Raw genomic sequence first — 12265 nt, 5'->3', positions numbered from 1 at the left:
CTGATACAAGTTTCATTCTCTTTCCACAAAGAAATGCCGAAACCATTTTGGGAGGGGATGAAAGTATTGAGGGTTTAACTATTATTTTGATACTTATCGATTAGACTGAATGAAGATTTTTGGTTTTCCACTCTTATCTTGGTCGATCACAAAGGCTTATACATTCTGCACTCTTTTGGATGTCATGTTCCTAAGGTTCATTCTTATGAAGTATTAATGATTAGACATAAAACATACAAATCTTCATCGTCAAAGTTCCTTTACTCCATTCTTTCTCCGTTCCACGTGGTTCGGTAAGAAAGAAGATTTTTAAAAAGGTCTTCGAACACGGAAGATAATAACCAGACAACCATCTAGGTACGTTTTTGTCTGGCTTAAGACTCTAATGTGAATAAAATAACATACAAGCCTGAAGCTATATAGATCTCTTCCAACAGTTAGGTATCACATTTTTGAACTTTTAATAAGCTGACAACAATCTATGTACAAGAACAAACCAAACTTTGAGTCTAAAAGGACTAGCGGGTATACCTCCTCTTCTTCATCAAAATATAATACTTTCACTTCTGGAAACAGACTTGAAGCTGTTTCTTTTGAAAACCCCAGAAAGAATTAGCGACACGAGAAAACAAGTACAAGAACAGTGATCACAAGTGCAACACTGAATATCAGAGCCTGCGCGATATAGGTAAATCCTCTTATAACACCGTTCGTTTCATTTTCATTGGAAGATAAAGAAAGGAGATCTGAGGAGGAGAGAGATACTCACAGCAATAGCAGAGGCAGCAAGACCAGATCGTTCCCGAGGATCTCTGCGGTAATAGTTTGTTAGATATAGAAATGTGGCAAAGTACCACGCAAACGGGAAGACGAATCCAACAAGAAACCTAACATTAAAAGAAGTCGTGGTCAAATGAAACTGCTGCTTTCAGCAAGACAAGACAAAAAAAAGAAGAAGAGTGAGTGAGTGAGTGAGAAGAAAGACTGACGAGAGCCATCCGATTCCAAAACCAAAGCAAGGAAGAGGCTTATAGAAGAGTCCTCCTAACTCATTCTCCTCCTCATCACCATCACGGATCAGAATATACTTTTTTTCCTCTAAATCTGCTTCACAACATATTATTCCCGAGAGATTGATGATTATTCAATACTGACAAATTGAAAAGACAAAAAAAGATCACCGAAGCATACTTACTCTCATTCATGGCGAATGAATTATATATTTATTCTCGCCGATTAAACAAACTCCCTGTTACCAAGAAACCTCAACATCAAGAATCTACCAAGACATTACTGATGTAAGAAAGACAAAGCTGGTTCCTTTATCACACATATGTTTCTAAAAAAGCACTAAGCTGATTCCTTTGAATACCCAACATTTTTGAGGAATGTCGGGAGATTATGATTGATGATCCCAGTTACAAAAAAAACAACAACAACGAAATGACAATAAACCCTACAAGTCCGAGAGAAAGCAATCGAGAAAAAAAAGACGGAAAAATAAAATTTCCGAGGAAAATGAAAAGGAAATTACCAGAAAATTTGAAAAGCTCTTCAAGGGACGAACGATCGGGAGAGACTGATTACCTGCGAGATTCGTGACCGTGACCTTCGGAAAGAGAGATTCTTGCTTCTTCTTCTTTTCTTTGTGACATTTGTTTATTTGCTTCTCGGCATAGCTCCACATTTTACGTTTTTGTTCTTTTGCCACCGAAATAAAAACGGTTGTAAAATTTGGAAAAATAAATATAATATGAACATGTGCATAAACAAGATAAATACGCATATCTTAATTAACATATAAGAAATCATAAGAACAGGTCGCAATTAGATACCTTTCGATATTATTACAATCAAGTAAGACTTGATTTTAATACAATATCTAAATATAAAAATCAAAACCAAAAACAAAACAAAACAAAAAGCGTCTAGATATTTTGCATGTTGCTGGAATATATTTGTATCTTGTTATTACAAAAAAAAAAGTTAAACTATTAATCACAAAATTTTAGTGTGAGATATTTAACATTTTTAGTAATTTATAGTCGTTTTAAAAAATTTAAAATATAACATATAAAAAAAAAATTTTGTTTATTATATGGTTGATGTGGTTGTTTAATATCTTTTAAAAATTTAAAACTAAATAAAAAGGAGCTAAGATACAAAAATTATTATCAAATATTTATTATTCATAATTATTTATTGTCATATATATACGTTAACCATATTAGACAATTTTGTAGCTTTTATTTAAGAAAAATGCGAAAATATTCTTTTGTACATTATTTATTAATTTAATAGTTACTTTAGTAAAAAAATATAATATAAGTTAAGTGAACCAATTTATTTATCTAAGAATTATGAATTTCATTTTCATGGTAATACGTGACTACAAAACAATGTTATAAAGTTTCTCAATTAATATATACGAGATTACGAATGAATGTGTTGTCAACAACTGTGTGATTCAATTCATAAAGGCATATCTCTCTTACACGAAATCATAAGACAGGTGGAGAAGTGAGAAAAAGAAAATTATGGGGTAAAATTGGAAATAGAAAAGAAGAGCAAATCGTAATAAGAGGAAACCGTAAGACCCTTGAACATAAATAAAAGGAACGGACAGGCTTACACGTTTACTACACATTCAGAGTCTCTCTCTACCTATCGCTTTTTATCTCTTTACTAATCGCTTCAGATCCGAGCTTGGAAGATTTCATTCAAGCTCTCTAAGAAAGTCTTTCACTTTTGTTCTCAATCTCTCTCCATCCTACTCAGTCTCCCAAGGTTCGCAAATCTTCTTCTACTTTCTCTCTGATTTTTTTGAGATTTGGATCTTCTTCTCTGTATTTAATCTCTTTACGATTGATTTGGCGATGGGTCGATTCTAGAGTTTTTCAATTTGATCTGCGTCCTCGTCCTAACATGGATCAATCAGTGGTTGAACCCATTAGCTTTGTTTATCTCCTTGTTGATTTTCAAAACTTACTAAATGCTTTTATGGATATATTTGGGATGGTATCTATATGATATTGGATGAAACCATTAGCTTTGTTTCTCTCCTGACATAAATTTTGTTGTCTTTTATATCTGAATGTGTGTTTGGGTGTGTGTTTGTTACAGTCATGGCAGGATCAGCACCTGAAGGCACCCAGTTCGATACTCGTCAGTTTGACCAGAGGCTCAATGAAGTGTATGTCTTTGAATAATAATAATACTTTGTCTTCTCTCTCTCTATGATTTTCCATATTTGGCTAATTGTTATTTCTTATTTTGGTGCAGCCTTGAGGGACAGGATGAGTTCTTCACCTCCTATGATGAGGTCCATGAGAGCTTTGATGCCATGGGTTTGCAAGAGAACCTTCTTAGGGGTATCTATGCCTATGGTATGTCATTAATATGAGTCATCATAGTCACATCCTCTCAACTCTTATCTTATACTTGGGTCTTGGGGGCTTGATTGTTTTTTTTTTTTTTGTTACAGGTTTTGAAAAGCCTTCTGCTATTCAGCAAAGAGGAATCGTTCCCTTCTGCAAGGGTCTTGATGTGATCCAGCAGGCTCAGTCTGGTACTGGCAAAACCGCCACTTTCTGCTCTGGTGTCTTGCAGCAGCTTGACTTCTCCCTCGTCCAGTGCCAGGCTCTCGTCTTGGCTCCCACCAGAGAGCTTGCTCAGCAGATCGAGAAGGTCATGCGTGCTCTCGGAGACTACCTTGGCGTCAAGGTCCATGCTTGTGTTGGTGGAACCAGTGTCCGTGAGGATCAGCGCATTCTCCAGGCCGGTGTTCACGTTGTGGTTGGAACTCCCGGTCGTGTCTTTGACATGCTCCGAAGACAGTCTCTTCGCTCTGACTCCATCAAGATGTTTGTCCTTGACGAAGCTGATGAGATGCTCTCCCGTGGTTTCAAGGATCAGATCTACGACATCTTCCAGCTTCTCCCACCAAAGATTCAGGTCGGAGTGTTCTCAGCTACGATGCCACCAGAGGCTCTCGAGATCACGAGGAAGTTCATGAGCAAACCGGTGAGAATCCTGGTGAAGCGCGACGAGCTCACGCTTGAGGGTATCAAGCAGTTCTACGTGAACGTGGAGAAGGAAGAGTGGAAGCTCGAAACTCTCTGCGACCTCTACGAGACCTTAGCCATCACTCAGAGCGTCATCTTCGTCAACACTCGCCGCAAGGTGGACTGGCTCACTGACAAAATGAGGAGCCGTGACCACACGGTGTCAGCCACTCACGGAGACATGGACCAGAACACGAGAGACATCATCATGAGAGAGTTCAGGTCTGGTTCCTCCCGTGTCCTCATCACGACGGATCTCTTGGCTCGTGGTATCGATGTGCAGCAAGTGTCTCTGGTCATCAACTTTGACCTCCCGACTCAGCCGGAGAATTACCTTCACCGTATCGGAAGAAGTGGAAGGTTCGGGAGGAAAGGTGTGGCCATTAACTTTGTGACGAAGGATGATGAGAGAATGCTTTTTGATATTCAGAAATTCTACAATGTTGTTGTTGAGGAGCTTCCCTCAAACGTCGCCGACCTGCTTTGAAGAAGAAGAAAAGAAAACCACTGTTGTTCGCCGTTGAAGAAGAAAAGGTTACTTGTTTTGCAAGCTTCTTATTTTGATTTTTGACCCATCTTTGTCTGTTTCTCTCTCTCTCTCTCTACTCATCGATACCTCTCGTCTCATTTTCGAACATATATGTCTCATCTGAACATGTTTCTTCTTAGTCTCATGCAATATTTATTTATTTTCTCGTCTGATACACAAAGTTTTTCGTAATAGGCGTCGATTAAGCTTTTAGTGGATATATAATTATTATATATGGGCTCGTTTAAAAAACAAAGTACAGTATACACAAACAATAAAAATAGATTATTAAATCAGTAATCACGTCTCTTTTTTTCCATTAGGATATTAGTGTACGCATACACAAACACAGTACAATTCTTTTCTAATTGTTCTAAATCATATAAACGATTTGAATAGTGAGAAAACAAAGAGTATAATTTTTTTTTATATATTTTCATCTATTTTGAAACCCACTCATAGAAAACAATGAGTTAAAACAAAACTTACTTGGGTATCAAATCATGTTTGAAGCTGTATCATTAGAAGAAGTCCCACTGATGACACTCAAAACCGAATGTTTCCTGTGAAGCTTGACTCTTAGCTGTCTTATCTTAGCATCGACCCTAGCCGTGAAACCAATCTTTGTCTTCTCTCTAGCCTTTGACTTCTCTCGTTTCCACATTCTCTCATCCTCCAAATCGATCCTGAAATGCTTGATCTCTTGTATAATATGATGGTCGAGAGGGTTCACTGATCTTTGGTACGAGATGTGAAACAAGTAAGGGAGTGTTGTGGCCGCTATGACCAGGAGGTTGGTGAGCCAGAAGATCGGTGCAGGCGCTAGAACCTCGATGAGCATGTGGAAGATGTTGCCAGAGAGTTTGGGTGGTAACATGCCGTAAAGGGCGAGGAAGATGTACCAAGCTCCTATGCTTCCCCAAATCATCACGTGTTGGATCCAAGTGAAGTGGCTCATGGTTAGAGCGATTTGAACGTTTACTGCCCAAATGATGCAAGTGAACATGGCCGTTCCCATGGCGTTCATGTCTGCGGTTTGGCCATCAGAGCGGAATGATTGGACGTGGAAGATTCCGAGGTTGAGTGTGAAGATGACTATGGATGCGTAAACTCCATTTCCCATCCATCCGAGGATTCTGTACCAGTCGAAGAATAGGTTCTTGGGGCCTTGTTGATACAATGCAGGAAACTAGAAGGAGAAAAAGGCAATTAAATTAAATTAAATTAAATTAAATTAAGAAGGTTTGTTTTTTCCTAATGTGAAGATGATAACCTGTAAGCAGACATCAGAAGGAACATCTTGTTCAAAAACTCCGAGAGAAATGACAGGGAGAGAGGTTAGGACAACGTTGAAGAGTAATAAGTAGGAGTCGTTGAATATTGATTGACCAGAAAACCCGGTGAAGGCTTCGAAGTAGAAGAGAGTAAGGCCAAACGCTATGTTCTTGTAGAAGAAATAACAAATCTGTGACAAAGAAAAACAATTACCGATCAAGACACCATATAGATGTGGTCTAGTGATATATCTAATATATTACCATTTGGGCTATTCTCTTGTAACACCAATGTCCATGGACAACAAGTAGTCTCTCCAGAAACCGAAACTGGGCTATGGAGAAGTCACTTGCCATTACAGCCTGCAACAAAAAAACAGATATTATTTTTATCAAATTAAAAAAAAAACTTTTAAGCATGTTTCATTGTGTTGAAGAAAAGTTTAAGCACCTGCATGCCTTCAACGCCACTGATGCCGACACCAATATGAGCTTCTTGAATCATCCCAACATCATTTGCACCATCACCGATTGCTAAAGTTGTCTTCCCTGTTCCTTCTTTAGCTAGCCTTGTTACCTGAAAAATAAAATATCCAAGACAATGTCATGTTCTTGGATGCATTATGTTTCAAATGAGAAAAAAAGGTTTTAAAAACTGATGGGAGTTTTTTTCATACAAGTGCTTTTTGTTTAGGAGACACGCGACAGCAAATTACGGATGCACAGGCAACTGCAAGTGCAAGAAACTGATACTTGACATCATCCTTCAAAGCATAGGTAAGTGTCTTCCCATCAATGATCAAGGCAAACGCTGCATGTGGATCCTTTTCTATTTTGATCATCTGTGAGGCATTTGTGATCTGCATTAATATGTTCTGCTTTACAGCCTGCACATTAACGAACATTATTTTACATCAGATGCAAGATTCTACTGAGACACTGATGTAATTTTTTAATAGAATGGACATTATACATACAGCTTCAGAGTTCTGTGAAGACTCCTCTACATTGGTAAATGAAATGGCTATCTGCTTCATACCCTGTCGGAGTAAGCTGCAGGCATATCTGCATTGGCCAAACCAAATTATTTAAGTCCATTTAGTTTAAAGAAGTTATTTCCATAGTCTATTATGGTATGAGCAACAAAGAAGAACAAACCCTATGTTTATTGCTGTCTCCATCTTATCTCCAGTCAAAACCCATATCTTAAGACCAGCTTGGGCAAGATTATCTATGCATTGAGGCACCTGATCAAGTGAGCTGCTAACAGTAAGCTGAAAATGATTTCATTAATAATAAAAAAAAAATGAACTATGCTTCATACCCCTTTTTGAAGTTTGTCCTCTACAGCAGTAGCTCCAACAAGGATCAATTCCTTTTCCATCATATCTGATACCTTCTCCAGCAATTCATCTCTATCAGCTCCTACTGAAGTTTTAGCTTTGTGAAATTCACTGTTCCATGCCGCATACTCAGCTTCATCCAGCTTTCTATAACCGAGTGCCAATGTACGCAAACCAGCTTCACCATATTCATTCAAGTGCTTTGAAGTAGCTCCCAGGTAATCTTTTCCTTTCTTTGATAACCGGTCAAATATGATGCTGCAAAGAACTAAAGTTGCTTAGAATAAGAACTAATAATCAATATTGAACTGGCTTGAAGTTAAGCAGCCAAACCTGTCAGCGCCTTTACAGAGTAGAAGAATCTGCCCTTCCTCATCTCGGATAATGGCAGACATTCTTTTTCTTTTGCTAGTAAAGTCTAATAGATTTAATACTTTGTATTCTCTGCAAAATTACCACCACATGATTAGACATTTATACGGAGAGATCAGCTGATTAAGTTTAAGAGTCTGACCTATCAACTGGGTGGCCTGAAGGTGAGAACCGTTCAGCTATAAAAACACTTGACTGAGTTCTCTTAGTGAACTCAAAACCAAACTCCCTAGAAGCAACAAGGAAAGCAACTTCATCAGGAGACTCAGCTTCATAAGTACACTTCCCAGTATCTTCATCCACCTCAGGAATAGCAGTATGACAAACCGCCAGTATACGGAAAAACATCAAAACGTCATCTGAATTAGGCTCATTCACCCAGTTGTCATCCATTAGACGCTTATCCTCAAAACTAAACCCCTTGATACCACTGGTCTTCTTCTGATCCTTCTCGTCGCTAGCAGTGATTACAGTCTCCAGCTCAAAATCCGACGACGTCTTGCTGGCAAGCTTCGTGTAGCGTTGTGTCCTGCCTTTACTCATAGGAAGGTTTGTAATGTCATCATCCTCGAGATCCATCTCCATCTGCTTTGCAGCAGCTAGCTCTACTTCGCTGGCACGGACACCGTAAGAAGTACCAGCAATCGAGCATTTAAGAAAGTCCATCTGGTTACACGTCAGCGTTCCCGTTTTATCAGAAAGGATGGTGTCAACTTGTCCCAGCTCTTCGTTTAAATTGGACGTGCGCGCCTCAGCTGGAGTCCCGCTCTCGCTATCATACATCTGCAAGTCGTGGTTGATGAAAGTCGCTTGCAGTACTTTCACCAACTCGATGGAGACGTAGAGCGAGATGGGAATCAAGTAGCCGTAAAGCAAGAGAGCAGTGATCAGATGGACAACCCAAGCGTACAAAGGATTCCTTGGGTTCGTTAAGCTCTCAGGCCTGTCTGGTCGCAAGTACCACCAATCCGCCATCACGAGTTTCGTCATCACGGCAAATCCTAGAGAGCTGATGACGGAGACGAACAAAAGAAGTCCAAAGAGAGTGTATATTATATAGTCCATTGTCTTCTCAATGCTGCTTCTCTTGGAAGGAGACTTTGTAGAGTTCTGCATAACCTTTGTATCATGACCGGTGAAGACCACAACACCGTAGATATAGCTCGTGTTCCTCAGCTTAGAATCTCTCAAGAGAATCTGGTTAGGATCTAGCGGATAAACCTGTCCATCACACTCTAGATTCCCAACGAATGTATACAAGTTAGGATTCGGATCTTCGCATTTGATCGTTCCGGAGAAACTCTGAAAAGATTCATCTTTCTCGAAAGCCAAAGTAACGTCCAAACATCTCTTAACTTTCAAGTTAGTCTCTCCATCTAAGTTCATCGTCTCCACGTAACAGATCCCGTCCTCGTAGCTAGACGACAACAAGAACAAATCAGCTGGGAAAAACTCATCTTTCTCAACTCTCACCACATCTCCTACGCGGAGTTTCTTCCACGTCCTGCGACCAAATTCACCATTTCCTTTGTGAACGCTAGATTTTCTGGAGTTTACCCCAACGTCCTGCATAAACCTGCGCCAATCCTCCAGGGCCTCTTTACCCATACTAAGCCCAACGACGAAGACAAGAGGAGCGATCATGCTCCATTTGTTGAAAGGGGAGAGAGGGAAGACGGAGAGGATGGCAGCGACGAGGAAGTAGAAGTTGGCGACGCGGTGGAACTGCTCGTACAAGCATTTGGGCAAGAATGTGAGCATGTTGTACCTGGTGGTGGATACGTAGTTTGATCGGTACCTAAGGAGCTTGGTGAGGAGGTGGAGATGAGGCTGGTTGCAGTGGACGATGCGAGTGTAGCCTGGTCCGTTGATGACGTGAGGGCCTTGATCGTCGAGAGTTTTGGGTCTAAGGCATCTGAAGGTGTAGAAATGGCTTTTCCTGATTCTTGACCTAATTCTATGACGACGAGCCATTTCTTCAATATGTAAAAGACAAGCTTTTTTTTTAACTGTTGATGAAGAAATCCTCGATACTGCCAAAATGAACAAAACATGTTAGGTTAACGTCAGATAGGTTTGTTCCCAACAAAAACATAGGTTTATAATTGTTTCAAATAATCTCCGGCTCTGCTTAATGCTATATATATATCCCTAATCGGAGGCTATAAGATTATGAAATTAGGGTTATTTAATTGTTTGAAATTTCGATAGAAGATGACAATGGATGAAATTGCGTGAACATCACGTCATAGAGATCGGAGAAACTGCCGTGGCGAGATTTACCTGGACGCGGGAGGCTCGTTCATGATCAACACGAAGAAAGAAACGCGTTTCGAGAAAGAAAAAAAAAGGAAAAGAAAAAGCGTTGATCGTCGATGTGAGAAGAGGAAGGAGCGGTGGGAGAGAAAGAGATCGAAAATGTGGAAGGAAAAGGAGAGGCTGCCCCCTCTTTTTCTTTTTTTTTTTCTCTTTCTCTCTAAAGACGGAAGAGAGGTTAACCTTTCTCTCTTCTCCTCCTTCACTCTCTCACACACTCTGCAACTCAAAAACCAACGTACGGTTTTTGTTTCCCTTCTCTGTCTCTCTCATTCAGCCTAGCTCCTCCTATTTATAATAATTTAGAAATTACCCACTTTCTTCATTATTTATATATTAACTAAAAACACGAAATAAAATAAAGATGAGTGCATGATTTGTTTACAAAATTATCTTTCTTTTGAATCTACAGCAAATCAACACGACTCATGTCGAATATAACCAACAATTTTATAGATTTTATTTATAAACTATTTATAATGGAATATACACACACTGACTGCTTGCTATATGACTCAGATCTTCCGTACTGACGATGCCTGCCTGACATACAAGTGAACTACACGAGCAAATGGCTCTAAAAACGGTTAGGTTCGTTTTGGTTTATGCATCAAATTGTAAATCTCTACTAACGTCCGGTTTGGCACTCGGTTTTAGCTTTCTATTGATACTCATCTTAAATCACTCAATTTCACAAAGTTTTATTGATAATCTCACGCTACAAACGCAAATGAAAAGTTCATACATTTGTGTTACATTCGCTCATAAGCAAACCGTTAATTTATTTATTAACTAAAAACACGAAATAAAATAAAGATGAGTGCATGATTTGTTTATTAGTAATTTACATCGTTTAGATTCATCGCAATTAGCACTGGAATTATTAAATTATCTTCTTTTGATTCTACAACAAATCAATACGACTCATGTCGAATATAACCAACAATTTTCTAGATTTTATTTATAAACTATGTCTAATGGAATATACACACACTGACTACTTGCTATATGACTCAGATCTTCCGTACTGACGATGCCTGCCTGACATACAAGTGAAACTACACGAGCAAATGGCTCTAAAAACGGTTATCTCCGTTTTGGTTTATACTGTAAATCTCTTCTAACGTCCGGATTAGTTTGGCTTTCTATTGCTTGCTAGTCATCTTAAATCACTCAATTTCACAAAGTTTTATTGATAACTAGATTTTTTAACCGCGCTACGCGCGGATAAGATATTATATGTATTTCTCAATTCTAAAAAATAATGTATAATATTGTATTATATTATTTAAAGAATAGAAAATAAGACTACATAACATAAATATATTTTTTATATTTTCTTTGTGGAAATCATTATGTTGTTTGATTGTTGTACTTAATTCACATATTTGCATAGATATTTGTGATAGATGAATAACTATATTTTTATTATCAGTAAATAATATATATTTATTATATAATATAAGAAAAATGAAATTATTTACTTTTTAATAAACTTGTCTCATGTTGGGGACTCGGTTATAGACATATCATATTCGAATGAAACATTTTTACACTTATCAATGTTCTTAACAATCAGTAAACAAATCTGAATATTAAAACAATATCTCATACGATCTCTTTGTGGAATAACTGCTTTGAAGAAATTGAATTTATGCATCAAAAAGGACTGGAAATGGATATGCATATGAGTTATCTAAGTCAGCTTTACAAAAAACTATTTATAGTTCATATATCATTTATGTCCATCCTATTTTTTTGTCCATCATTTCTTAAACATCTTGAAATAAGTAATGCTAATTAATAATAAACTTTTTGCTCACAAAATAAAAATCAAATTTGTTTAATTATCGCTTAATTTGTCTAAGTGATATATGTATTTCTCAATTCTAAAAAAATAATGTATAATATTGTATTACATTATTTAAAAAATATAAAATATGACTACATAACATAAATATATTTTTTAAATTTTCTTTGTGGAAATCATTATGTTGTTTGATTGTTGTACTTGATTCACATATTTGCATAGATATTTGTGGTAGATGAATAACTATATATTTATTATCAGTAAATAATATATATTGATTATATAATATAAGAAAAAAAAATTATTTACTTTTTAAACAAACTTGTCTCATGTTAGAGACTCGGTTATAGACATATCATATACGAAGGAGACATTTTTACAGTTATCAATCTTCTTAACATTGAAAAAACAAATCTACATATCAAAACAATATCTCATACGATCTATTTGTGGAATAACTACTCTGAAGAAATTGAATTTAGGCATAAAAAATGACTGAAAATGGATGTGCAGATATGTTATCTAAGTTTGCTTCACAAAGTACTATTCATAGTTCA

The 12265-nt window shown here is 37.4% G+C and overlaps 3 protein-coding genes across 5 annotated transcripts; 1 reads left to right on the top strand and 2 right to left on the bottom strand.

Annotated features, from left to right (window-relative positions):
* Positions 1 to 378: 378 nt before the first annotated feature.
* LOC103832751 (60S ribosomal protein L18a-like protein) lies at positions 379 to 2044 on the bottom strand. Of its 3 annotated transcripts, none has more exons than XM_009108822.3 (5): positions 1535 to 2044; positions 1196 to 1249; positions 990 to 1104; positions 770 to 887; positions 379 to 675 (listed from the first exon to the last, which is right to left on the bottom strand). In XM_009108822.3, the coding sequence occupies exons 2-5, from the start codon at positions 1203 to 1205 to the stop codon at positions 613 to 615; spliced, it is 306 nt and encodes a 101-aa protein (XP_009107070.1). In that variant the 5' UTR covers positions 1206 to 1249; positions 1535 to 2044; the 3' UTR covers positions 379 to 612. The 3 variants fall into 3 exon arrangements, with proteins under 3 accessions (XP_009107070.1, XP_009107071.1, XP_018509335.1); XM_009108823.3 differs by having other exon boundaries at positions 1588 to 2044; XM_018653819.2 differs by lacking the exon at positions 1535 to 2044 and having other exon boundaries at positions 1196 to 1522.
* A 542-nt stretch (positions 2045 to 2586) lies between these two features.
* Positions 2587 to 4766, top strand: LOC103832752 (eukaryotic initiation factor 4A-1). The gene is made up of 4 exons (XM_009108830.3): positions 2587 to 2787; positions 3124 to 3193; positions 3283 to 3386; positions 3485 to 4766. The coding sequence occupies exons 2-4, from the start codon at positions 3126 to 3128 to the stop codon at positions 4549 to 4551; spliced, it is 1239 nt and encodes a 412-aa protein (XP_009107078.2). The 5' UTR covers positions 2587 to 2787; positions 3124 to 3125; the 3' UTR covers positions 4552 to 4766.
* LOC103832753 (phospholipid-transporting ATPase 6) lies at positions 4614 to 10679 on the bottom strand. Its single transcript, XM_009108831.3, has 11 exons — positions 9866 to 10679; positions 7725 to 9615; positions 7544 to 7654; positions 7192 to 7468; positions 7026 to 7114; positions 6845 to 6932; positions 6545 to 6754; positions 6319 to 6444; positions 6132 to 6230; positions 5867 to 6058; positions 4614 to 5782 (listed from the first exon to the last, which is right to left on the bottom strand). Exons 2-11 carry the CDS (start codon positions 9554 to 9556, stop codon positions 5090 to 5092), a joined length of 3717 nt encoding a protein of 1238 aa, XP_009107079.2. The 5' UTR covers positions 9557 to 9615; positions 9866 to 10679; the 3' UTR covers positions 4614 to 5089.
* Positions 10680 to 12265: the final 1586 nt, after the last annotated feature.

The sequence above is a fragment of the Brassica rapa genome, chromosome A05 (assembly GCF_000309985.2).
Source record: "Brassica rapa cultivar Chiifu-401-42 chromosome A05, CAAS_Brap_v3.01, whole genome shotgun sequence".
Taxonomy (NCBI): Eukaryota; Viridiplantae; Streptophyta; class Magnoliopsida; order Brassicales; family Brassicaceae; genus Brassica; species Brassica rapa.
Note: the sequence above shows the minus strand (reverse complement) of the source record. Positions and strands in the feature narration are given on the sequence as shown.

Coding starts and splice junctions, on each gene's coding strand:
- LOC103832751 (XM_009108822.3), bottom strand. Junction 888..989: donor TTTGGAATCGGATGGCTCTC/GTCAGTCTTTCT, acceptor TTTTAATGTTAG/GTTTCTTGTTGGATTCGTCT. Junction 676..769: donor TTGCTGCCTCTGCTATTGCT/GTGAGTATCTCT, acceptor TATATCGCGCAG/GCTCTGATATTCAGTGTTGC.
- LOC103832752 (XM_009108830.3), top strand. CDS start 3,126: ATGGCAGGATCAGCACCTGAAGGCACCCAGTTCGATACTCGTCAGTTT. Junction 3,194..3,282: donor GACCAGAGGCTCAATGAAGT/GTATGTCTTTGA, acceptor ATTTTGGTGCAG/CCTTGAGGGACAGGATGAGT. Junction 3,387..3,484: donor TAGGGGTATCTATGCCTATG/GTATGTCATTAA, acceptor TTTTTGTTACAG/GTTTTGAAAAGCCTTCTGCT.
- LOC103832753 (XM_009108831.3), bottom strand. CDS start 9,556: ATGGCTCGTCGTCATAGAATTAGGTCAAGAATCAGGAAAAGCCATTTC. Junction 6,933..7,025: donor GAGACAGCAATAAACATAGG/GTTTGTTCTTCT, acceptor TGGCCAATGCAG/ATATGCCTGCAGCTTACTCC. Junction 6,755..6,844: donor CTTCACAGAACTCTGAAGCT/GTATGTATAATG, acceptor GTTAATGTGCAG/GCTGTAAAGCAGAACATATT.